This window comes from Emericellopsis cladophorae (assembly GCF_022114955.1).
Source record: "Emericellopsis cladophorae strain MUM 19.33 chromosome Unknown NODE_38_length_223118_cov_118_926449, whole genome shotgun sequence".
Taxonomy (NCBI): Eukaryota; Fungi; Ascomycota; class Sordariomycetes; order Hypocreales; family Bionectriaceae; genus Emericellopsis; species Emericellopsis cladophorae.
The window spans coordinates 119938-145136 of NW_026250963.1; the positions used below are offsets into that span (position 1 = coordinate 119938).

The 25199-nt window shown below is 55.6% G+C and overlaps 10 protein-coding genes across 10 annotated transcripts; 6 read left to right on the forward strand and 4 right to left on the reverse strand.

Annotated features, from left to right (window-relative positions):
• Positions 1-135: 135 nt before the first annotated feature.
• J7T54_007507 (uncharacterized protein) lies at positions 136-1007 on the forward strand (the record flags this gene model as incomplete). The annotated part of the gene is made up of 2 exons (XM_051507974.1): positions 136-190; positions 250-1007. The coding sequence occupies 2 exons, from the start codon at positions 136-138 to the stop codon at positions 1005-1007; spliced, it is 813 nt and encodes a 270-aa protein (XP_051360887.1).
• Positions 1008-1317: 310 nt separating this feature from the next.
• J7T54_007508 (uncharacterized protein) lies at positions 1318-2178 on the reverse strand (the record flags this gene model as incomplete). Its single annotated transcript, XM_051507975.1, has 1 exon — positions 1318-2178. The coding sequence occupies one exon, from the start codon at positions 2176-2178 to the stop codon at positions 1318-1320; it is 861 nt and encodes a 286-aa protein (XP_051360888.1).
• Positions 2179-3080: 902 nt separating this feature from the next.
• J7T54_007509 (uncharacterized protein) lies at positions 3081-3731 on the reverse strand (the record flags this gene model as incomplete). The annotated part of the gene is made up of 1 exon (XM_051507976.1): positions 3081-3731. The coding sequence occupies one exon, from the start codon at positions 3729-3731 to the stop codon at positions 3081-3083; it is 651 nt and encodes a 216-aa protein (XP_051360889.1).
• Positions 3732-7466: 3735 nt separating this feature from the next.
• J7T54_007510 (uncharacterized protein) lies at positions 7467-8258 on the reverse strand (the record flags this gene model as incomplete). Its single annotated transcript, XM_051507977.1, has 2 exons — positions 7467-7945; positions 8000-8258. 2 exons carry the CDS (start codon positions 8256-8258, stop codon positions 7467-7469), a joined length of 738 nt encoding a protein of 245 aa, XP_051360890.1.
• A 1490-nt stretch (positions 8259-9748) lies between these two features.
• J7T54_007511 (uncharacterized protein) lies at positions 9749-10303 on the forward strand (the record flags this gene model as incomplete). Its single annotated transcript, XM_051507978.1, has 3 exons — positions 9749-10010; positions 10065-10142; positions 10194-10303. 3 exons carry the CDS (start codon positions 9749-9751, stop codon positions 10301-10303), a joined length of 450 nt encoding a protein of 149 aa, XP_051360891.1.
• A 757-nt stretch (positions 10304-11060) lies between these two features.
• Positions 11061-12450, forward strand: J7T54_007512 (Major facilitator superfamily domain-containing protein-like protein; the record flags this gene model as incomplete). The annotated part of the gene is made up of 2 exons (XM_051507979.1): positions 11061-11090; positions 11185-12450. 2 exons carry the CDS (start codon positions 11061-11063, stop codon positions 12448-12450), a joined length of 1296 nt encoding a protein of 431 aa, XP_051360892.1.
• Positions 12451-13958: 1508 nt separating this feature from the next.
• Positions 13959-14999, forward strand: J7T54_007513 (uncharacterized protein; the record flags this gene model as incomplete). The annotated part of the gene is made up of 2 exons (XM_051507980.1): positions 13959-14061; positions 14113-14999. The coding sequence occupies 2 exons, from the start codon at positions 13959-13961 to the stop codon at positions 14997-14999; spliced, it is 990 nt and encodes a 329-aa protein (XP_051360893.1).
• Positions 15000-15163: 164 nt separating this feature from the next.
• On the reverse strand, positions 15164-18579 carry J7T54_007514 (uncharacterized protein; the record flags this gene model as incomplete). Its single annotated transcript, XM_051507982.1, has 4 exons — positions 15164-15481; positions 15534-15645; positions 16061-16229; positions 16413-18579. 4 exons carry the CDS (start codon positions 18577-18579, stop codon positions 15164-15166), a joined length of 2766 nt encoding a protein of 921 aa, XP_051360894.1.
• Positions 18580-19471: 892 nt separating this feature from the next.
• Positions 19472-20801, forward strand: J7T54_007515 (uncharacterized protein; the record flags this gene model as incomplete). The annotated part of the gene is made up of 2 exons (XM_051507983.1): positions 19472-20105; positions 20158-20801. 2 exons carry the CDS (start codon positions 19472-19474, stop codon positions 20799-20801), a joined length of 1278 nt encoding a protein of 425 aa, XP_051360895.1.
• An 875-nt stretch (positions 20802-21676) lies between these two features.
• J7T54_007516 (uncharacterized protein) lies at positions 21677-23804 on the forward strand (the record flags this gene model as incomplete). Its single annotated transcript, XM_051507984.1, has 4 exons — positions 21677-22124; positions 22176-22641; positions 22783-23053; positions 23103-23804. The coding sequence occupies 4 exons, from the start codon at positions 21677-21679 to the stop codon at positions 23802-23804; spliced, it is 1887 nt and encodes a 628-aa protein (XP_051360896.1).
• Positions 23805-25199: the final 1395 nt, after the last annotated feature.

Consider the following 25199-nt stretch of genomic DNA (forward strand, 5'->3'; position numbering starts at 1 on the left):
TCCGTACGGAGTAATAAGGTAAGCGCTTATCGCTTCCCATCGTCACCTTATCGTCAATGATCCCGGACGCGACAGGACAGTAAGGTAGACTGGACCCGCGCGTCGTCATTGTTGACATTGCGGCGGGCGACCGACATGACGACCGAAGCAGAGCGACTGGACGAGGAGATTGCCGCTTTGAAGGCTGACGGTCAGTATTTCTAGATTCTTTCCGCACAATCACGACTAAAGGCTCCCCAGTCTCCAAAGCGCGCCGCCAGCTGGCCGTCGAGACCTCCACCATCGTCGCGACAGCTGCTGGGCAGGCCCTACTCGCCAACGACACCGCTCTACGTCCCTATGCCGAGAAACAAGCCGCGCATCTTCAGCAAAACTACCATCGCATTGTCACGCCCGTCACCTCGTTCAAGGTCATCGATCCCGATCCCCACGCTGTCGACGGGGGCCATGTTCTCGCCCTGCGCTTCGAGGCCATGACCCACGGCCGGTATCTGCACCAGTACTACGTGATGCTGAATAGGCCATACCCCCACTCCAAACACCTGCGCGTCCATCGGCATACAATTCCACCAGCGATCCCCCTTGCTGGCTTCGCCGCCCGCTGCCTGCCCAGCCCGAAACCCGACAGCGAGACCCCGCCCCAGCAGGACCTGGATCGCTTCGCTAGGGCGATCAGGCGAGAGATCACGCGGTACCATAACAGGCTCGGTGTCATGGCCGACCTGAAGCGCACGCTGTTTGGTCTTCACCATGAGAGCGGTCCCGTCGCGGACGACGTGGTCGAGGTCAACATGGCCGACTTGGAGGCGAAGCAGATCGCCTTGACCTGGGCGGACGGTAGAATCGGACGTCTGGTCATGGACGACAACGGACAGGTGACCAAGATGGTCGTACAGGGGCCAGAGGGCAGGGACTGGGAGCTCGAGAGGGAGGTCTTGGCCTCGGACGACAGCACCATGGAGGATGTCGTGCGGCAGCTGCAGCACTACGCCGCGAGGGAGGGATGAGGACTGGCGGCGCACGTATGAGACACGAGTTATGATTCCAAAAAAATGTATACGCAATGACTTGCACAAAGTAAGTAAAGAAAAAAATATATTCTCTCCTCGATTCCAAACAAAGCTGACACCAGTAGACATTAAATACAAGCTTCGACACAAGAAAGCTGAATAGGTACATCCAGAAATAGAAACAGATCCACGCCTAGGATCCGACGCCCGTTTCTCCATGCCAAAGTCGTTCAGGTTCATCGCTCACTTACCTCGCTCCATTGTCGGCCCCCCATGCGGCGGCGACAAAAGCACCTGCGCCATCCGTTTACCACAGTGCAAAGGCGAGAGCGGCGACCAGGGCGAGGCCGACGGTGTTCTGGGCAGCGCCAGCCGCGGGAGGAAGCGTGACAATGGGAGGCGTGACGACGGGGTTGGTGGCGTTGTTGCCGTGGGTTGTCGTGGGGCCGGCCACAATGGACGTGTGCTCGGCAGGAGGGCCGGGGGCGATGGGGGTAACGGGCAGACCAGGCGCGCTGGGGACGACCGGCGTACCAGGGACACCAGGGACCATGGTTGTGCTCTGGGCGGGAGGAGCGGGAACAGTGTTGGTCTGGTAGATGGAGGTGAAGGTGCTGGGGGGCATCTCCATCAAGGTCGACGACGACGACGACGACGACGAGGGGACCACGTGCACGGGGGGCATCGTCTCGGAGGGCTGGACGACCTCGGACACCGTGGTGGGCGCCATGCCGGGCTCGGTGGTGGTGGTAGTGGTGGTAGGGACAACGGGGACGACAACGGTGGAGGGCGCCGCGGTCGTCTCGACGGGGACCGGGCAGACGGTCGTCTCCTCGACGTAGGTCACGCTGGTGGGCTCGGCACAGGCATCGCACTGGGTGATGGTGTTGGTGCGCGTGGCGGTCACGGTGCCCCAGGTGAAGGAGGGCACGTTGGGCTCGGGGCAGGGGTGGACCCAGTGCCAGCCGTGCTCGTGCGTGTTGTCGCAGTCGTCGATTATGACGCCGTCGTGGGGCGGGTGCCAGACGTCGGTGCACTCGTCGCAAGGCTCCGTCGTGGGGCCGAGGAGGTTGAGGTCGGCCGAGATGCCCAGGGGCAGGTTGACGTCCAGGTTGAGGAGGGCGGTCGCGGTGGAGGCCGCGCCGAGGAGGGCAAAGGTGGTCTTCATCTTGGGGGAATGTGGTGAAACGAGTGTCTATTGGTAAAAGAGTGGCTGGGTCGAAAGGAAGACTCCTGAAAAAGGTGGATGGATGAAGGCGGTTTGGGAGGTGTGAGTTGAGGAGAGAGGAGGATGGGAGCTGGGGGCAGATTCTTATACACAGAGTCTTCTGTATTGGCACATTGCATCTATTGCGACCTGTCCCCCATGTTGTTGGCACAAGTGAATCAGGGTGATATGAATTCTCAAGACATGGTGCTCGAGGACGAACGGTGCTCATGCAGGGCGGCGCCTTGGCGCATGTCGCACCGTTGGATGTCTGGCAGCACCACCTTGCGCATCTAAGAGCCGCATGCAGGAACACATTGTGAACTGAGTCAACGAGCGAGAAACAGTGTGCTATTTTGGTGCAAAGCACATCATGTAGGTAGGGTAGCGCGTTCTGTTTCAACCGCGCGGCTGCCTTGTGAACAGGCAGTTCGCTGCGCAGAGACCGGTTATCCATGCTGAGCCCCATGGGAATCCGGCACAGGAGAGTGATCTTTCGTTAGTCCCTCTTGCCGAAGGCTTGTCCTCGGTAATTGTCGAGGTGCGCAGTCCACTGCTCCAGTGTCTAATGAGGCGCTTCGGTGTGGAGGAGGACTGATGATCGATGCTTTTTCCACTCTGAGCGCCTCGGGCACATTTCTGAACCTCGAGGTTGTCCTGAGCACTCAGACCATAGCATCGGATCCCACAAAGGGAGGCAGCTTGTGGTGGCCACGTTGAACCACGTTGACCGTCCAGGGTCCTGCGGACTGCTTCCCTTCACACAGCTCTTCTCTCGGATGCTGATCGTTTGCCCGGCGCAGCGCGAGGTTTTCAGGCCAAGGCTTAGGGAGAGGGAAGAGGTTAATCTCTCTTGGCCAGCTTCACCAGTCCAGCAAGTCCTCCACTTTGGCCTCGCCCGACAGATCCTGCACCTCGCCGCCAGTCTTCTTGGCCGACGCCAAGTCTTCTGCACGGTTTTCATCGACAAGGAAGACGTTGATGCCCCATGCCCGGTTCTGTTCATGCGCAATGTCCATCCACTTCTTCACCAGGGGATGACATGCGGCCCCGTCCTTGGCCTGCTTCTGCTCGTCGGGCATCTCATAGCCCGGCAACCCGTCACTCTTCCAAAATTCACTGCTGAAGAGCTTCTCCACGCTCAGATCCTGCCTCGCTTCTTGCAGCAGTGTCTCCATGCGCGCGAGGTCTTCACCCTGGAGCGCCTCGACGATGCCCTCCAAGGTGCCCAAAATTTGACCGGCCTGGAGTCCGATCGCTGCGCCAATGGTGTAACCTTGGTCGAATCCCGTCTGCAGTGTATCTTGCTTTCCAACGTTGACACCCTCGCGGTAGCCGGCTGTGGAGTGCTCCGCCTGGACACGGTGAATGTCCGAGTGTGTTGTGACGTGGTCCTGTCCCTCGTCACCACCGAAAATATCGTCAAAAGCGTCGTTCACTGTGGCGGCTGGTGGTACAGCACCTTGAACGGAGTGTGATTCATCTCCCATGTTCTCCACTGGCTGGTAATGCATCTCGAGTGATTGTCTTGTCATATATTCCGTGAAGCCTTGACTTTCGCTTTCCGTACGACGCGGTGAGGGAAACACATTCCAACCTTAGGGTAGACTTGACTTCATGTCTGCCCGATGATTATGTCAGCTTAATAAATGGGTCCGGTCGCGGGGCAACATCAAGATCTCTGCCGCCATTGTGAAATGCCAGTGTGTGTCCATGTCCTCCATTAATTACACGTCCAACTCGTGATTCCAGCCCCCCAAGACGCCACTCTTGTAACAAATTCACTCCTTCCAGGAACATCGGCAGCGGTACAGCAGCAATATGCAACGAAAGTGAATGCCAGGTAGTCTGACCAGAGACGACTGTCTGTGTCGCGTCATGGACTGGTGTAACCCCCCAACAGCCACTGTAGCGGTGCGCACAACCAGAACCAGCCAGGAATCCGAGCCAGCCGGCTCTATGATGGTATCATCCCCGTGCAGGTCGTGTAGCGTTCTGCCCGTTTCTGTTCAGGTGTGTTCCTTGATTGTCGCCCTTTGGCGAAAAAACTTGTCAGTGTGCCTGGTCTGCCCTGGCTGAGCAGCCTTCCGACTGCGTGCCTGCCATTACACAAGCCTGGGAGGTGGCTCGTATCTGCGCGATGGCACCACGAGCAACATCTGGTCTCGGTAGGACTCCCAAGGCAAGGACGCACAAAGCCACATGAGGGACGCGTCGACATCAGTGAATCATGAGCAGCTCACAAGCATATACAGCCGAGTTCTGACATCAAGGAATGGACTCCGTAGACACACACACACACACACACACACACAACACACCACAGCCAAGCTAAACATTCAAAAGACAATTGCCACCAAGAACATCATCCCAAGAACATCACGGCAATGTCACTTTGGCATTCCACGGAAGCAGGCCTCGAAAACATGGGCCGTGGTGATGGCTACGACTGGCCCAAGCCCATTGGGCCCAAGCCGCCACCCTCGGGCAACTAGCTAGGACACACATCCTGCGTTGCTCCACCTGTCACTCAACTTGAAGTCTTGAACCCAGCAGACTGGTGACGGTGGACCTGTCAGGAACAAGGGTTCACAGGAGGGTGGCTGCAGCAACAAGAGCCGCAGGGTTTCCGGCAGTGGGCAGGCCTATGAAGGCGAGAGGCAGGATTTGAGTCTGGGCCGATGGAGCCCTGGTTATGACAAGGCAGGATTTATTACAGCAGGAGTAGAAGAAAACAAGGTCTCACCGATCTCTGCCCTCATTGTCAACGGTTCTCACCGTAAGATTGATTTTGCATTTGGTTTGTACTGACCCTGTCCGTCCCTTTTGATTGGCATGCGAGCTCTGCCAGGTATCGCCGCACAGGTGCGGTTTCGGAGGGCACCAGTGCAGTGCAGTGCAGTGCGTGCTGCATGGAAAGCGCATGAATCAGGGCTGCCACGCGAGATGCGTTGGCCAGATGTGATTGTCACACCGATTGCAGGTACGTGCGCGACAGCCATCAGACTGTGACGCTGTCGCTGTCCAACAACAGTCCTGTTTGTGCCTGGTGCTACGGAAGAGGCCGGCTGCCCCTGGTAAACACAAGTAGTATTAATAAACAGTAAACCTCCCCATTTTTAATGTACTAGCACTAAATTAACCTGACACAGTGTCAAAGACTCAAGTGGGAATTCCTTACGGGACGGGCGGATGACTCCACGAGACTCAATTCCGGGGAAGAAACCCGCAAGGCCCGCCGCCATGGTCCGGGCTCCAGCAGACGACATCCGCCGTCCCGGACTGGGCTAGACCAGGTTGAAATAGGGGCAACAAACATTTGAATTTGATAGCGGCCACACCCAGAGAGCGCAATCCATACGGATCGCTCTCCGAGCATTCTAGTTGAACCTTGAAGTGCACACCGACTCGCTTGCAACTCGAAGTTGCGGCGAGCCTCAGGTCGGTCGCGCAAACCATGGGCGCCAGCTTTGTTGCGGTTGTCTAGCTGATCATTGACCATACGCAAAGTGGCCAACCGGCGACAGTTCGACCTTCCAGGCACATGGTTCTGACCCTGGTAATTGTTTGATTGTTGTTTGATAACCACTGATTGATAGATACCGGTGACGATTTCTGCGCGCGGCAGGCTGCTCACGCTTGCCGGCTGTGTCCAGCCCGTTTCATCTCGTGAGAGAAGAGACCATAATGATAGGTATCTATCTAATCATGGTCAGAAGCAAAGACGATTGGCGCCATACACCGGCCGCTCGACCATTCAAGCTCGGCAGCCACTATCTCACCGACAGTCACCGAACGCTGCGCCATGACATGTCTCACAACGACGACTCATGCGTCCTCATCGCATCCTATTCTAGAAGCTTTGCTTTTCCCCTTGTCCCGCGCTTGTGCGCGCTCGCTTGCCGGGCACGGGACGAATGGTCTCCGGACATCTACGTGTTATGTACGTATGTTTTTTTTGCGTGTCACGGAGCTCGCCCTCGTTCATGCGAGATGCCGCGGCCGCGATGCTTTGTCGCCTTCTCCCTATTTCTGCAACCGTTCCGTCCACATCCGTCTGTGGTGTGAGCCGCCAGTTCCAGCTCTCTTTTTCAACCTTGTCCCCTTTCTTCCACTTGACCAAAGTGAATGCATTCATCCTCTTCTTCACCTCTTGTCAAACCCCTGCCGATCAACAGGGCCCCAGACTAGCCAACCCCAGCAAGGGGCGCGCCCGTAGCAAATCCCATCCAGACGCTGTCCTGGGCTAGCACCCGGCCCCCCGTCCGTCGTCATCTCCCAAGAACTTGACACACCGCCATCGGGTGTAAAGCCACGCGAGCAAGCAAGCAGTCTTATTTTTTTTGAACAGGGATCTGGAGCGAAAAAGGGAAGGGAGTTTGGGGGAGAAAAAAAAAAAAAAAAGCAAAGGCGGCAAAATCTATTTCTTTGAGCCCTAAAGAACGGCACGATTTAAGCAAGCTTGGTCCTGAGCCTTCAAACTTGGACTTTTGAATATCTTCACCGAACCTCACCTTGCCTGCTCTGTTGCTTATCCGTCCTCTGCTCCTTTATCACACCGAGATTAGATCTTCCTCAACAGCAAACGCCCGCCACTCACAACCAGTGGCTCGCTTTCTCTCTGCTGCTTCTTCCACCACCAAGCACCGGACCAGACAACACAACACATCACTCCCACTACCCAAAAATCAGCATCATGCCTCGAGGTCCCTACGACACCACTGGCGTCCTCAAGCCCAGCGCGCCCAAGCCTCCCCCAAAATAATACTTCGACCATGATACGAATATTTGGGAGCTCAGTCGAGGCAAGTTCGCTTGCCAACCAGACGACTGGCTACGGAGACTAACACGGGTACAGCACACCCACCATACTACGATACCACAGCGCGCTTCTTCTCTTCGCTTTCTGCCCGTCCAAGACAATGTTCGCTTTCATATTCAGCCTTTTTAATTTCCAAATGGCGTTTCGGTCGGACAAGGGGGGATAAAGGGATAACTGCTTTCGGGAAAAAAGATTATAGACTGGCAAGACTGGCAACGGGTTCTAGAGGGATCACAATCGCAAACACACACACGGTCTTACGACACCACGAAAAGCAAGTAGACTACCATCATTCACATGAATACATAAATATATAACTATATATTTTCTCCCCCCCTGGGACCGACCCGCTGTACCCAACCGAGGCCGACGCCTTATCCTGAAAGCGACATTCTATCTGATTTACCCATACGACCGGTCGACGCCGCTAGCGGTACTGAGGCTGTGGGGATGGAGGAAACGACATTTGGCTCGGCGAAGGCGTCCTCGTCCCAAGATCGCCAGACTCGTGAACGGGTGGCGGCTGGTGAATACCAAGCGCGGGCGCAGCAGGACCGGTCGCCCGACTCGAAGCTCCCGTCACAGTTACCCTGCCCGTCGTCGGTTGCTCCACACTAGCGTACGCAGAGTAGGGGTCGTATACGGTCGACTTGTATCCCATGGGCTCGTACTTGCTGTCCGCATCGCTGGGCGCCTGTGCCATGGACCATGGCTTGGTGGTGCCCCCGTTGTTGGGGGGCTGCTGCGATTCCCTTGTAATATCCGCATACTTGCCCTTGTTGCGGCGTGCCTGGACAAAGCGATACGCCCCGATGGGGATCCAGAGGAAGAGGGCAATTTTGGTGGCGCCCAGGAAAATCTTTCCCCATCGAATGGAGCGGCCTGTCTGCCTGGAGCGGTCGTATTCTACATGGATCAGTCAGAAAGAAGGCCTAGCCAGACACAGGAGATGGCGCATACCCTTCTTTCCGTGAAAGACGAATCCTCCAACGAAGAGAATGATGAGGACAATGGCTAGCGCGATCAGAACCTTGGCCCAGATGGGCCAGTGGGCGACGCTTCCCTTGTGGGCAAACTTGCTCTTGTGGCGGTACTTCGACTTCCACGTGCGCTCACGTTTGACCATGTCGAGTGACGCCTTGAGTTTGCCAAAAGTGTCGTCGCTGATGCTGCGGGCGAAGAGCTCGCGCCGGATGGGCATGGTGAGTATCTCGGGCATGCTGAGCGGCGAGGTTGTTTGCGAGATGGCTATCAACGCCGCTGGACCAGCGCAGAGGGATGGAGGACTCTCGTTCTTTACAAAAAATGACGGTAAGCACTAGAAGTAAGCATGCTTTCGACTCCCACGGGCAATCTCAAGTGGCCTGGCTCGCGTGAATGGACATGGGCGTCATCAGCCCTGCCGGTCCAGGTCCTCCATGCAAGGCATTGCGCTCAGCCTCTTGGGTTTGAGGGAACAAAATGCGCAGTGGCCACTAGTTGGCTTATCTGCACCATTCAAGGGTATCGTGCTTATTTTTGGTGACAATAGCGGCTTGAATTTCATGCTGACAGGACGGGGTTGGCGGTTGGAGGATGTTGCAGGACTGTCGCCGTCAATTGCTATCTTTGTCAGACGCCTAAATATAACACAGGCGATTCATGCATCAAACTTCAATTCTGTTTTGAACTTGGCTTTGTCATGTGACTGTGTTCGTGAGAATTGATCGTCACCCGCCCGTCGGAGAAATGATGATTGACATTGTGGGCGGACAGACATTATCTCCAGACTCCGACCCCCAGCGTGCTGCACGACGAAGCTTCACTCATCCAACTTTAGCTGCTAATAGCGCTCGAAGCGATGCCTTCAGCTTTGCACATTTGCGTCATTGGCATTGACAACAGAAGCGCGTTTTTCGACTCGCCAATGCAGCCAGACAATATTTCCGAGGCGTGAATCGATTTGCGTGCCTCTGTCTGTGAGCAGCGCCGCATGTACTCGAATGGCGTGGTGACCCGGCCGCGTCAGGTCAAGAGGAGCGTGCTGCGCTGGAAACCCGATGACAAAGTCACCGACGTTCAAGTTCAACCCATTGATGCCTCATTCTTGCAAGGTGCCCGAGGCATACACGCATCGGGTGACTTGTCGGTGGGCTGTTCACTGGATGACTTGTCAACAGCCAAGAGCACCCACCGACACGCTTAGCGAAACAGAAGCGAGCGCAGCGTCGCTTGCATCAGCACGAAATACGTCAACCGAAGCCCGTTTGCTCAGAGAAACCAGCCGAGAACCATCGTGGGCCTTTGAAGGCTTGCCAGGGCCGTCCCGCTGCCGTTCGCGATGCTGCCCAAGTTCCCAACCCCCTCTGCTATGCATGAGCCCCATGCACCACAGGACGTCTCCATCTAAGACCATTGGCCCGCCACTCGCCAAAGGTCCCTTTCCGGCATATGCGATCCTGCCATTGCTGGCGCTGCACCGATGCCAGCAGAGCTCGCCCTCATTGCAGCCACTCAACGCTGGGCCGACAATGTCGTGATGCTGGGGTGGGCTCACCGCCAGATGCTAGGACCCCACACATCGCCATGTCTACAAAAGAGAACTCTGGCCCAGACCTTTTCTGCTCTTGTTTCTGCTCTCCTGCTATCCGCAGGCTGTGCCTTCTGGCCAGTCACAAGATAAAAACAACTACCTAACTACTACTATACACAACTCTCCGGCCGCCGACCATGTCGGTGGTGCAGGACCTTCTGGCTTGGTGGTGGGCCACTTGCCTCTTGCTAGGCATCTTGCTCGCCCCCATGGCCCTCGTCGACCGCTCTGTGGTCGGCGCGGGCCCTTCTGGTCTGTTCGATGGACTTTGGTCTCGTCGGGAACTGGTGTCTGGCAAGAAACAGTCTGTTCTTGTTGCCCCTCACAGTATCTCTGCTACGGCCCATGGTTTGGAGTCGCTCTTTGCGCTCTCGAATGTCATTGGAATTTCTGGTCAAGGTATGTGATGGTGACGACGAGATTGTCATGATCGACCAAACTAACCTCATACAGATGAACCCTTCACTGGGCATGCTCATCTCGCGACTGTTGATCGTCTCTCCGCCTCGCTCTCACGCGTGCAGAGTCTTGGTACGTCTTGTCGGTTGTGCGATCTATTGGCTGAGGCTAACACCACGTCAGGACAACGCTTGTTCTTTGGGAACAACGCCACATCTGGGACCCTGATTGGGAAGGACAGGTTGACGACGGCGAGTCGGGAAGCCTACGCGGGACGTCCTCTGTCTGTCTAGTAATGGTGCACGCCTGCCAGCTCCATGGCGGGCGGCATCGTGAAATGCAGATAAGAGGCTCATCAGTACTCCGAAGTATCTGACAACGAGAGATTGCCTTTCGGGGCACTCTTCAAAACTTGGGGAAGCCATGCTTTAGTGCTTGGCCCGTATCGAGGATGTTTGGATGTGTTCGCAGGAGGGATTGGCTGGCTGTCACCAGATGGCTGGCCGGCCCGCCTGCACCTCCACCACAAACGCTGTGAGGGCGCGACGACTTGACTGTTTCCTTTGTCTCACTACACACCTATGAAAGAACATGAATTGATGATTTATGTGAATTACTCTGTCGTCTGCGCGTCTTGATGTGTACTACGTCACAGGCGTGAACCATGAGATCGCTCGCATGGCGATACTCTGACTTTGAACATCGAGACACGTATGTCCCGATTCTGAAGTAATCGTACTTATATCTTGCATACCTAGATAATAGGCACAGGTGTCCACAGTCCAGCAGCGCAGCAGCGAGCTCTATCCGTGATTATCCCGCCAAGCCATGTTCCCCACGTGCGGCCCGCCGGACCTGACCCCTGACGCACGTCGACGACGGTGCTGGTGGCCTAGGCGTTTCAAGAAATTGGTGCTTCCAACTCCACCGGCTGCTGGTCGCTTGCGAGTTGTCCTCTACTGTTCGACATCTCTTCACTTTGGTGAGCCTTTCCAGCTCGCGTCCTCTTCTTCCCTTGCACTCATTCTCTTCATCGCGCCCGCCCTCGTCATGGCTGTCGACCCCGCCACCCGGAAGCGGGTGCTTCGCGTCATCTTTGTGTCCCTCCTCCTCGACCTCGCAAGTGCACCTCTCAAACGAACCGCAATGGAACAAGACTAACCTGTCACCGTAGCTCTCCTTCACATTCATCCTACCGCTGTTTCCCAAACTCCTCGAGTTCTACCGCGACCGCGAGGCGCCCTTGTCCGCCGACGCGCCCAAGGCCACGCTCCTGCAATGGCTCCTTGATGGACTGAACCGCTACAAATCCGCCTTCGAACGACCAATCGAGGCGCGCTATGACATTGTGCTGCTGGGCGGCGCCATGGGCTCGCTGTTCAGTCTCCTGCAGGCCATCGCGTCGCCCTTGATTGGGGCACTGTCGGATCGCTACGGTCGTCGCACCGCGCTGCTGGCCAGCATGACGGGCAACATTCTCAGCGTCCTGCTGTGGGTCGCCGCGGTGGACTTTCGAACGTTCATCTTGAGTCGGATCGTGGGGGGTCTGTCGGAGGGCAACGTGCAGCTGGCTACTGCCATGGCCACCGACATCTCCGATGGGGCCTCGCGTGGATCGACCATGGCCATCATCGGTGCCTGCTTCTCCATTGCATTCACGTTTGGGCCCGGGCTGGGCGCCTATCTGAGCACCATTCCCTCCGTGGCTGCCAACCCATTTGCTACGGCCGCTGGTGTGAGTCTTGGTTTGATTGTGCTGGAAACAATCTACCTCTACTTCTGTCTACCGGAGACCCTCCCTGCGCTGACCGGGAACGCCCCCGAGAAGAAGGAGGAGAAGAAATCCAAGGTCTCCGTGGAGCGCACAAACTCTCACTTCCTGCTGAATGCGGTGCACTTCGTGTTTCTCCTTTTCTTCTCGGGTATGGAAAGCTCGCTGTCGTTCATGACGTACGAGTTATTCGCGTTCGGGTCCTCGAAGAACGGCAGGCTGCTGGGCTTCGTTGGTTTGGTGGCCTCTCTTCTCCAGGGTGGTGTCACTCGTCGCCTTCCCGCCCTCACATCGGTGCGCACGGGTGTGATCTCGTGCCTGGCCGCGTTCGTCTTGCTGGGGAGGGTGTCGACGATTGGGGGCCTGTATGCGGCCGTGACGTGTCTGGCCGTGACCTCGGCCACCGTGGTCACCGGACTGAATACCCTGAGCAGCTTTGAGGCGAGCGAGAACGAGCGAGGCGGCAAGCTTGGGATCCTTCGCAGCTGGGGCCAGCTCGGTCGAGGGCTTGGCCCGATCTTGTTCACGAGCGTGTATTGGTGGGCGGGTAGAGAGGTGGCGTACAACATGGGCGCTGCTGGTATGGCGGTTGTCGCGGCGGCAGTATTGTTGGGTCTCAAGACACCAAAGGGGGCGGAGCGGGTCAAGGCTGGGAAGAAGACTCAATAGGCGGAAAGAATATAAGGGCGTGTTTACTGCCATCCACCTGGAGGCGATGAGCAAGCCCACATACCATCAACAGCGACCGCCCGCAACTTTTTCGTGCATCGTCGTCCACAGCCCAAGTACGCAGACGGACACGACGGGAGGCCAGGCGGGCTAGTCTTTAATTTGATCTTCCCCGACAGAGAGACGATCTATCTGCTGCGACTCCAGGTTATATGAAGTTTTGTAAGCACAAGCACAGGTACAATAACACATCCACGCCAAGAACTGCGCCTAGGCCCTTGACTGTCTGGTTGCTCAGCAGGTTACCAAGCGTAAGTTGCTCGGCGACGGCTGGCTAGCCGTTCTATGAAGCGCGTCTGTGGACTTTTCTGTTGGCATAGATATATAGCTGCATTCAAGGGGCGTGGGTTAGGCAGATGGTTTGTTGGCATTGGCTTCGAAAAGGGGCGGGAGATCCGGGCCTTAGTCTGACACGCGATCGACAACTATTAGACCAGAGGCTTTTTTGAGCATGATATCGAAAAACCTCTTGACAATCATATAATTGAACCCAGCTCCCTGAGCCAGGATGTCGTCTGTGTTCAGCATTTTGCCTGTCTATACCAATGTGCCATGTCATCCTGGAGGTGCTCGCCCCGTGGCAAAGGCCATCAACTGAACTGGTCTCTCTTTGGTGATCTCCTCAATGATCCCTTATATGGCACACCGCCAAATAACTTCTTGCATCGCAGCAATGACCATCCAGATCACAGGGCCTTGCCTCAATTTCTCAATTCAAACTGCTTCAATAAATGAAGGGGTGGGTATCTTTTGCCGCTTTCTGAATTTTAGTGATGTGCTCCCGGGTAGGCAGAGTGAAGCTGTCTTGTCGCCTCGGGATGATAGACTCCGAGCCATTCTTATTAAGTGCCACTGCTTGGCCGTATGATTCATCAGGTAAGGCACCTCGTACTAGTACTTCCTTGGCTCGGCTTCACTGAAAACGTGGCCCGATGCAGAGGAAAGTATCGAGCGCAGCACACTGCCAATTATGCTCCGCCAAAAATGATGCGCCGTCATGGGCAGCAGAGACCACGGAGATGACTGGACTGATCAGCGCCTTGTCCGCCTTTCTCCTGTCTGACAATGACAGTCACCCGTGCGCCACCCTCACAAAGTATCTCCAGTCACTGAATCACGCTTCATCATCGCTCCAACATCAGCGACCAGGAACGCCCCTCAGCGGGAAGCATCGCTAATTACCTTAGCTTGCGTCTATTAGTGTCCGTCATTACCCACCTGACCCAGCCGCTGAGTCCCCACCATACCAGGTCCCTCGATCCAGCCATCATCCCGGTCTCGGTCCTGAAACCTCCCCGTCAATTCCGATTGCCAGCCTCAACTTGCTACGGATACACAGACCTCTTTCTGTCGAGAGTCCAAGTTCACTCTCAGCAGCTCAAGGGATTCTCTCCCTCTAGAGTCAGCCGACGCTCCAGGAGTTGTTTCTCCCCGCATAAGCCGCCACAATGGCTGGCCTCATCGACCCGACAAAGGCGGGCAAATACCCCGTCGTCCTGAGTGACCGTCTTTTGGGCAAAGAACATAACGAAATCTTCACAGGCGTGCGCTGTACGTTGAAATCTATGCGAAAGATGGACCCTGTCTCTAACAAGTGCCCAGACAACCACAAACCAAGCGGAATCTCCGAGTCGTCAACCGCCCGGGTCAAGCCGTCGAACGCCGGACAGACATCATCCTACGATCTCACAATATCCGAATCGGACGGCACATATGCCTACCAAGGCATGAGGAGTGTCGGAGACGGACGCTACGTCATGTACTTTGACCCAAGGAGAGAGGTCTTTGTACTCGACAGGCTCGACTCGACTTTCCACATGAACCTGACGCGTATGCCAGGGAACTCAGATGCAAGCAGCCTGGAACGACGACATCCCCACATCAAGGCCGCGGACACTGCGCACAAGAAGACAGAGGCCAAACCCAAGGCTAAGCCGAATCCCAGGGCCAAGAGTCCGTCGCCCAACAAGAAGGAGCCCGCTGCGAGGAAGCCGGAGCGCAAAGCCAAGAACATTGACCTTGCGCTACCGCCGGCTGCAAAAACAGCAACAGCAGAATCGAAACGAAAGAAGGCGCCAGAGAAGGACGAGGACGAAGAAGAGGAAGAAGACGACCCGCTGCAGGTCGAGTACCCGGACGGCAGCGGACCCAAAGCCAATGGCCGTGGCTTCTCACCAGCCGTCACGTCCGTCAGGCCGTTTGACGAGTTTATGGACCGGCGGGAAAGCGAGGCTGACGACGCCGATGGCGAGAGCATGGATGAAGAGGAGGACTTCAAGCTGCCTAGTCCGGTGAAGCAGCCCCAACAGGGCGGGTACGCATCGGATAATCATGAGGAGGCGGGCGCCGCCGAGGGCGATACACAGCGATCCCTGGAGGATGAGCTTGAGAAGGACCTTGAAGAGGCATTTGAGATGGAGATGGCCGAGGACAGCGGTGAGGCTGAGCCCCAGCAAGACGACGAGAGCGACATTAGTGAGGAGGACTGATCTACTATCTTGGACACCCAACGGGCTTGCTTTGAGCACTTTTCTTTCTCCAGGCGTTCAAGGGTCGGACGGCAGCGAACTTGAGTTTACATAGATACCATCTGACTACGACAATCAGACAGCATTCTCGCCCTTTGTCCCTTGATCTCCTGCTGCGCTAGAGGCTAGAGGTGTGACTTGGCACCCGCGAGCACACTATGCCGTCCCCGGAGCATGTCCTCGTCAAAGGTGCCCAAGGTGATACTTGTCATATCGGTGCTCCCATCGCGCCAGTAGACGAGACCCCCACACTTTGAGCAGAATCCGCGCGTGATCTCAGGGGAGCCTGGGGACGCCCGGAATATCGTGAGGTCGGGCGGGGCGTCCCGCGACCACGTCTCCTTGTTCCGCAGCCAGGACAGCGAGGAGAGGGGTACTTTGAGGAAGTGCACGCTGAGGGCGCCGGATTGCTTGCGGCATTGGGTGCACTGGCACGTTGATGGCTGCGCGCGGTCAGCGTCCTGTGTGTGATGCTCATTAGTTCAGTGGACTCACGGGTATTGTGCTTAGTCGCATGTCAATCTGATAGCGGACTGCTTCGCATAAGCAGCCGCCCATAATCTTATCCGACATGTTCATATTTGCAAAGTTCTGGCAAGTGCGTGTTCTAAATTGCGCAGACAGTGTTTGGGTGGGCGAGCTCTCAGAATCTTATAGCAGAAGCGTGGCAAGCCGCAAGTCAACCACGCCCTTGCGCATTGGGGAGCAAAGGCACGCAGACGGTAGCGATTTCAGTGTGCATGCCGCCCTTGGGAGCCGAGGTTGCTCGAATGGTATCATTGACGTATTGTAGCATTTCCCTGGTGTGGTCATCACATCCGCCATCTTGTAGATTCCCCTGACTGCATCACACAGCTTCCCATCTCGCAAGCCAGCCCACGTTTTCACCCGTGTTTCTTACAATGCACAGTCTGCCTTCTTTCTCGTCCGCCCTGCATCCGTCCAAGACCTTGTCAACAGCAATACTGCCTATTGCCGACCCTCTGCCTTCACTGAGACAGAACTCGCCCGTCGTCACGAACCCAATGAGGTCGCTCGAGCTCGGGCACAAGGGGTGCTGGCCCCCGATATCCGTCAAGTTCGACTTCGTAGATGGCCAAGGTGTCGGCCTCGATGTCAGATCTTTCACAATGCGCTGCTTGCGCGACTCGGGAGTGGTTGCTCGAGGCTGCCGTGTAGTATCATTGGCTCCTGCGGCAGTAGTGTCAGGCAGCTTGGCCAGCCACTGCGCGCGTAAATCATGGGGCAAAGCAGGCGGGAAAGAAGTCGACGCTGATGGAGGTATCGTGGCTGGGACTTCTGCGTCGGAAGCTACCGGCACAGGCGGCGGTGTCGCGGGCAGGCGATAGATCCTCGCACAAGGGCCAACCGTACCTCGGGCCACCAGTCGAATGCGCACAGTCAGAAGCGCATTCAACGGTATAGAGAGAGCAACACCTTCCTCTGCTCGCGCCAGCCCTTGCAAGGCTTTTCGGCCGACGTGATGGAGGGCACCCAAGGCCGAAGGCGAGGGAGCCTTGGTCTGTGAGACTTGAGCGTGTTCAACATCCATGGCGTCCTCGGTCGACTGCGTCTCCGCGCCGTCTGGCCGTGGGAGACCGAAAAGGTACTCGAAATCGCAGGCCAGCCCGTCGCCAAGCTCACCTTTCCTGCCGGCGCCGAGATCAACAGTACTCCATTCTGTGCGCTTGCTCTTGGGTCGCCTCGACCATGTGCGGGTGCGAACGGCTCTTTGCTCCAGCTCCCACGCAACGCCAGCATCTGTGGTGGGAAAGTCCGCAGGGAACCAAGGCAGCCCGCGCTCAAAGGCAACCTGGCGCGTCTGCTCGAGGCCCGCAAACCGGGGATTGCCGCCAGTCGACAACGGACAGTGAACGATGCTGTACCATATCGGTTGGATGCATTTCCAAGGTGCCAGGAGAGTCCACTTCCCTTGCGCCTGCGTACTGGAACCCGAGCGGGAAGCTAGCAGCACAATGGGTATAGCTGGGTCGATCGGCGAAGGCTTGAGGAAAGAACCGGGCGTGATTTTACTCCTTCTACGATTGACAAGTCCTTGTGTAGGCAACTGGGAAGCTTGATGCCGGATGTCACGGTCGAAGAGCGTGTACGGTTTGAGAGCAGTTTCCGCCGGCCACCGAGAAACCGTCTCTAGGAGCTTTGTTTCAGCAGCCTCGCCTTGAGCGGGGGACTGCTTTCGAGGCGGATAGCGTAGTCGTGGATCCTGGATCGAGAACCCCAGAATGGCGTTCTGCGGCAGCGCTGCAGGGTTCGTCAGGCCTTTTAGGGACGCGAAAAGCTCAGCGTGTTTCGGTTTAGGCTCACCGGCCACAAGATATGGAGTCAGCACCGAGTGAAGCACCTCTGTCGAGGCCGGACCAGTCAGCTCGATGCTCCCAATCTCGAAGCGGAGATCCTCGATATATAGCTGTGGTGTCTCCGATTTGCACCATCGTAGCAGCTCATTGAATAATTCCGAGAAGCTGGCTGGGTGAACCCTGAGGAACACTCGCCGTCTGTCCTTCTTGGGGTCTTCCACCGCTACACGATCAACCGGCAATGGGTCCCAGAAGACTGTGCTGGGACACGATTGCCTCCGGCCTTGTTTGGTCTCGCGACTCAGCATGCCGGACCAGCTGCGTGTGCCAGCCCGCCATTTCTTGCCCTTGTCGTTCCAGCATGAGTCGTGTGTGACACCGATACGCCTCAAAACCCGCTCCATCCCAGCAGGGTGGCCGTAGACGGCGATTGTACTCATGTAACTCATGTCCCACGCGACCGCCCCTCGATCGCCTTGCATGCGATGAGTGGGACGGTATATCTTCTCGTTGGGCCTGAGAGGCATTGCAAATCGCCAGAGGGGTTCTTTTGGGCTTGTCATGCGCGCTCGCTTCGCATGCCACATGTGCGTTGGGAGCCAAATCTTGTTCCTCTGCCGTTTCCGAAATCTGCCCCGCGGTCGCGTTGGCTCATTGAGAGCATTGCGTCGGATCTTGGGTCGTCTCGCCCGTTTGGTCTGCTTTGCTTTGTCCGGCAGAGTCTCTGCTCTGGCCCCAGCCGCCCTGGCTCGCTTCTCCCGAGACGTCTTCTTGCGAAATGCCAAGGTTCGAAGCTTCTTCGCCGTCTCCATCCGTATCCTTGCCGTCGTCGTCGTCGGTTTTCTCCTCCTGGCCGTGACTAACGGGGTGTTGTCCTCCGCCTTCTCCTTCTGCGCCCTTGCTCTCAACCTCTTTGGCACGCGCTTGGGGTTGTGACTGGCAGCTCGTCTTCGCAGCCCCCGTGGCACTTTCTGGAAAGCTCGTGTGGCACCCTGCGTCTTGGAGGTCGCCATGCTCTGCTCGAGAGCGCGGATTTCAAACTCATGGGCGGCCACAAAGGGCTGGAGATCGAGCTCGCCATTCTCAAAGGCGACTTCGGGCAGCTGCGTAGGAATGGCCCGCGCAACTCGTCTGGCTGCGCCTTTGTTGCCATTGTTGTCGATCTTGCGCTTTTTCGCAGGCGGGTTGTTTGGCTGTGAGCTTCCACCCTTAGTGGAGCTCATCGTAACAAGGGCTGGAGTTCGCGATAACTCTGACAGTCCACGCAGTCAAACGTGTGATGGGCAAGTCGAGATTCAAAGAAGTACTTTTTTATCGATAAGCTCTGACTGGTGGGCACTTCCGACTCAGGTTAGCCTCACTCCAGGGACCTCCCTCGGATCCACCCGGCCCTCCAGCGCCTGTGGAATGACGATGTTGTTGCACATGATCCGCGATTCGGGGCGTTGGTAGGGATATTAATTAATTAGTACTTTGCACAATGAGCATCTCCTAGTCGCAATCCTCTTTCCCAGTGCACCTGTCCTATAATTCATACTCATCCCAAATTCTCGATTTCTTCTGGACTTCTGAATGCGCCGCGCAGTCCTGCCCTGTATCACTTGCTGACAGGTTCGTCATTGTGCCTGGTCCAGACTCGCATCGGCTGCTGCGCAACAGTCTCGACCCCTCCAAGAGCCGCAAGGCTCGCGCGCGCCTTATAATTTATAGGTCACGATCGCGGGTGAAACTGGTATTATAGTCGTCGCACACTAGGAAAAGCGAGTTCACTGCTGCTTACGAGGCCCCAAGTGCCTTACGCGTGTTGTCGCGTCGTGTCGCAGACCTCCCACACACCCCGGCGCCGTCATATCCGAATAACCTCACAGGATTGGCCCTCCCCGACGGCTTGCCCTGATAGGGCCAACTACCTCAGTTTTGGAGAGAGATGGAGACTCTAAGTAAGCAAGCTCACCTGTTCCTCTTGCCCCATCATTGTTACACTGAGCGCATTTGGTCGTCCTCCCTTGATGCCCATCACCCTGAGACGACATGCTTTGTTTCGTGCCTACTTGAGACAGGACATGTGCCTGCAACTTGGGGGGCTCATCAAAGCCTGTGGCTCACATCGCTAACATGCGTCGTCTCAATCCAGTCGGCAAGGGCAAGAGGCCCAAGTTTGAGCTTCACCTCAAAATCTACGACCTCAACAATGTCCCCTTGGTCTCGGGGTCCTCGTTCATCAAGTGGCATCTGGCGCACTCGATGCATGCTGAACATCGAGGGCGCACAGCGAAATGTCCGATTGTGAACCATCGCGTCGACTATGCCTTCAGCAAGATGATTCCACATATCAGGATAGCCATCGACAAGAACAACCAGCTGGTCGAATGTCCTATCGAGCTTGAAATCATTCAAGAGTTTGCCGTGACGGAGAAGATGACGCTGGGCGAAATCAAGTTGAACCTGAGTGAGTATGTCGAGGAAAGCGAGGCTCTGCTGAAGAACCCCTCCTCGGGGAGAGGCCGATCAGGCAGCGTGAGCGTGAGCCCGCCCGCCACTACGGATGGGGGCGATGCGCCGGAAGGGATCGTGAGGAGGTATCTCATGCAAGAGAGCAAAATCAACAGCACTCTGCGCATGAGCATCTTGATGGTCCAGGTGGATGGCGAACGTAACTACACGACGCCTTCACTGAAACCTACAGCCACCTTTGGCGGCATTGCAGGCGTCGTTGCCCACGAGCCGCAGGTTGCCGAGGACATTGGACGTGCGTAAATCTCCTATCTCTTGGCCTGGGATACACATACTGACATACGCAGCTTCGCCGAGCATAGCGAAGCCTAGAGACGCTGCCGATATCCACGACCTGTACAGGAAGACATTGGCGGCATCTTGGATTAGACTGCCGTCAGAACTACCAGCCGACGAATGCATCGAGGATATCTTTGCTGGTGGCAATGGCTGGCGAACCCAGCAAAACCAGCAAATTTCAACGTCCAATTCCAATTCCAATTCCAATTCCAATTCGGATGACGAAGGGGACGGCGGTCAGGGCACACTCCGACCAAGCGATCTTAGACGCTTTGGGAGGCATCGTGGTCAGAAGACGACAACACACGGTAGCAATACGACATCTCACCGGCCCCACAACCCTTTCCACTCCCATCGACGACATGGCAGCGCCGCCAGTGATAAGAGCACGGTGACGGTGACCGCGCAGCAGAATGGCGTTCATGAAGGACCCGCCAAGGTTGTCCGGTTACCACTCGCTGCTGTAGATGCAGTGGAGGCGGAACTGGGACTCGATCGGAGTGACAGTCAAATGCCAACCATGGATAGCGAGCGCCCACGCTCGTCGTCCAAGACCGAGGGTGTCCACGCGAGTCACATGAGGGAGATGGGGGAGTCTGATGTCCGAGATGACCTGATTGCATGGAAACTACCGAACGGGGTGGCGTCGTAGTCCATCCAAGCTGTCAGCGGTTGAAATGTGTTAGGCCGTGTAGTACGGCCAATTGCTTGTCACACAGGTGTTTGCATGCTTTGGAAGCCACAGTCAAACTTATGTGAGATTTTGAAGCTCTCACCGTTGCTAGCCTTAAAATAGAGACACTTACTGTGTTAGATTATCTGTATCATTGTCTTGCCTGGGTGTGGCGTGGGCTCTGGTGTGTGATTCAAGGAGAATGCACCCGAGGTGAGTCGTCCCAAGTATACGTCTTGGTCACTTCACCTTCATTTCGCCACACCTCGCCCTGCAATTAGTAGGCTCCTGCCTATTGAGGGCACGTATGCTGTTGCTGGCTCTTTCATTTAGGCAGCAGCCCTAGCACGCACAACTTATTTGGGCTTGACTGCCCAGTCATTACCCTTCCCTTATTCTCTCTTCACGCCATTTCCATTCACCTCTTGCCAACGCAGAGCTGCCGCTCAACGCACTTGTGCCATACCAAGGCTGTCCGTTCTTTGAATATCTCGACATGTACTCAATGACGAGCTTGGTCGGGATAACATCCCTCCAAATCTCTGTGAGTTTCTGGCACCATTTCTTGGAAGATTCTCTAACAATCACTCTAGTCATCGAGGCCGTTGCTGTCATTCCCTAACCAAGATGACTTTATTCGCCTCCACGAGGAAGGAACGATAATAGAGATGGAGAACGAAATAAAGCTACTCCAAGACTTTAACCAGAAACGACAGCAATTCGTCTGCTGGGTTGTTGCGCCTCTGCCCGGCACCAAGACCGTGCGTACAAGGTCATGGTTACTACTCGTGGAGTCCCCATTGCCACCTAACGATGCCCTCTTTCCTGTGGTAGGTGACTGCTTTCGGGTTAGCATGGTCGAAAAGGTGAAACGCGATGGCAAGGTCTTTGGCTTGTGTGGCATGAAGTCAACAAGAATTGTCAACCCTTATGAAAATTCGCCGACTATGAACAAGCGTGTGCGGAATGCGGCCGCGCTCAAGGTCGACGCCCCGCGAAGCTGGGAGGACGCCGAAGGTCAGGTTAGGGAGTGGGAGCAAATGAGTTGTTTTACTATGACCGACTCTCTGGACGACGTTACCTGGACCGAGTCTTCAGACTTATCAGAGCCCAAGACGCAACGCCTCACGATTCTATGGGACCTTGAGTCCCCAACATTCGAGGCCGAGCTGGGTGCGCTTCGCTATCTGACCAAGAGAGAGCAGGAGCACAAGGAGACAGGTCCAACCACACAGTCACTCAATACCTTCAAGATGATCCTCGATTTTCAAGGAGCTCAAGTTACGAGAACAAATCTTATGCGTGCGTATCCGCAACTCGAAAGTCCACATGACCCTGGGTGGAAAATTCCAGCCAAGCTTCTTCAAAAGTTCGACAGCTTCAACTCTGATCACCAAAGAGCCTACTCCGCACTAAAGGGTATCAAGAACCATCTCTTCTTGATCAATGGGTGCCCAGGCTCGGGCAAGACCGAGTGGAATATGATCGTCGCCGCGATGATCCAAGCTACTCAGCGCACTGGCAGCTGCCGGCCAGTACCACGCATACTGTACATCGTGGACATCAACAAGACCGTCGATGATGCAGCAGCCCGATATCACCGACTGTGCCAGGAGGTTGGCGTCAGCTCACTTGCGGTGCGCATGCATGGATGGCCATCCGAGATGAGGAGCAGCACCCGACTGAACGTCGACAAAGACAACAACAAGGAGAAAGAAAAAGGCTTCGGTGATATTACTATGAAATTCCTCGTGACGGGAGATCTGTCGCGTACTGGCAAACGAAATACCGATGCCGTACCAACGCTGGACGAGGCAGCGTGGGAATACTTTGACAACCATTCGACTGAAAAGGAATGGAACGGCCTTGGGAGCTTTTTGACGAGGATTCAAGCACACAAAGAGGTGTTGAGCGGCAAGGAATAGAAGACCCTGCGCGATTACATCTCGAACCTGTACAGAGTTGTCCTAGGTCTGACGGACATTGTGTTTACCACACCTGTTCCGGCCGCTGGACATTTCGCCGATGTGTTCCGGCCTGAAGTCATATTTGTCGACGAAGCTCCTCACGCCAGGGAGTTGACTACACTAATCACAATAGCGTACTACTCTCCGCGGGTGTGGATTTTCACGGGAGATGTCAAGCAGACCCTTCCGTTCGTCAAGGGCGGTGAAAGACATGACGCGGCGCGTGATGGTTTGCAATTCAACCGATTTGCAGAGCAGCTCAAGGTAAGTTATCCATTTCACATGTGGACATAACTGACAGAGCCTCCCTCAGATGTCGACAATGGCCCGCGCTGAGCAAGTCGATGCTCTAGATGCTCGGCTGCTGGTCAACAAGCGAGCGTACGGCAACCTCCACCTCCTACCATCGAAGCTGTTTTACGGAGAAGAGATGATCTCGGACCACGCACCCGAAGACATGTACCCCGCGTCGGTATGGAACCTGAAGGAATTCCTGCAAGACTTGAACAATGAGATGACACAAGATGTCAGCCAGAATCGTATCATTGCCCGGCTCAAAATGTCACAACAATGCACACAAAGATCTAGCTTCTGGAACCCTGAGCACCAGAGATGGGTCATCGAGCTGGTCGAAAAGCTCCTGAACCTCCCGGGGCTCATGTCCATCGACTGTCCGGATCGCCCCGGCACTATCATGATCATGACGCCGTACTCTGCTGCGGTGAGAAAGTACGATGCGATTGTCAGGAAATGGCCCTTTGAATGGCAGAAGCGTGTTCAAGTCTTGACAGTGGACAAGGCCCAAGGGAGGCAGGCAGACGTGGTGGTCCTGGACATGGTCAGAACAGATAGGCCTGGCTTCATGACAAGCGAGCATCGGCTCAACGTCGCCATCACCCGCGCTCGACAGGCGGAGATCGTTGTCATGCATCCAGCCATGGCCATGGGCCGTCGGACCGCATTGACAAGGCTTTGGGATTGTGTCAAGGCAGGAAACAGGGTTTTCGAGATATGATCAAATTGTACGACCGACTGCTTGATGTATCTAGATTTTCGGACTTGGTTCATTACGTGGATGACTTTAATGATTAATGGCATGGAACAAATTTGCGCTTGTTCCGTGGTCTTCGCTCCATTGCTGGCTTACCTACGAAGTAATTGAAATATCCAACGCGCAGTGGAATATATGCGGAATCATACTCGTATTCTCATGACAGATTTACTCGTTGCATGACTGCAAGGTGTGCCAAGCATGATCTCGACACAAAGTGTGATCAGGTCTCCGTTAAAGTTGCAGTCGCCAGCCGCGAGCCGAGCAAACCAACCTGGGGGTGGGGCGGCAGGTAACCGAGGGGCATGTCGCTTTCTGTCGCAATGTGCGCCTCATCCACAAGGAGAGGTCTTACCAAAGTGGTTGCCAATGGACGTGGTTCTCCTAGATGTCATGGGTCGCGACGTTTCAATTCTGTGACTGAGATTTTTGACCGTTGCGCGCGCTCTCACATGTCCCATTCCTGTCGGCGGACGGGCGCGAGGTTGGTTGCATAAGTAAGGTAGCAGTAGTGATAACAGCAGGCCGACCTGGGGCTCACGAGAGGACGGGCTGTAAAGGCGAGGGGGATTCTCCGATAGTAGAAGAAAGTATCGCGCAACAAAGGGCTGAGCCAATGGACCTCATTTTCTTTCAGGTACACTCTTCCATTCTCACATGGATGTGGTTGTCTTTTGACGGACAGATGGGTCTAGCGAATAACTCTTTGCCACACACTCTAGACTAGCAATCAGGGCGTACGTAGTGGCATAGAGTGTTAAAGTTAGCCCATCCTTTGTCGATTGAATTTTCGAAGACGTCAATGCCGGGCAAATGCCGACCTAGTGAACATGGTCACCCGTCCGTACTACTGAGCGTATTACGGCCGCTGAGATAGTACGGAGTATGGAGACAAGCAAGTGTTCCAACGGACTCGGACGCGCGTTGTGGGGAGAGCGTTAGTGCCTCATCTCCTCCCGTACCACTCGCTCGTTGATGGGAGGCATTTTATGGCAAATTGCCGCATGGGAATGGCACCGAATCTCGGTCCTGGCTGTTCGTAGTGTGTGCATAGGAAGAACAAGAGGTTGTCAAGGGATGCCTACTTGTATAAGTAGGTGGCATGGTTTACGTGGAGGCTGCGGGACAGTCTTGAAATCGCCTCAGAACCATAAGATACTCATTGGACTACATCCGTACTTAGTAGCCGTGTATGTGAGTGCTTCAATTCTAATGAGAACAATAGAACAATTGGGCATGGTTAGAAGTCACAAGCGCTATGTTTGCGCGATGACGAGCCCATAGTTCATAGAGTTAATCAAGGATGTGAGGGACTGAACCCCACTGACCTAAATACTTCCTGGTGAGCGGAAGCACTAA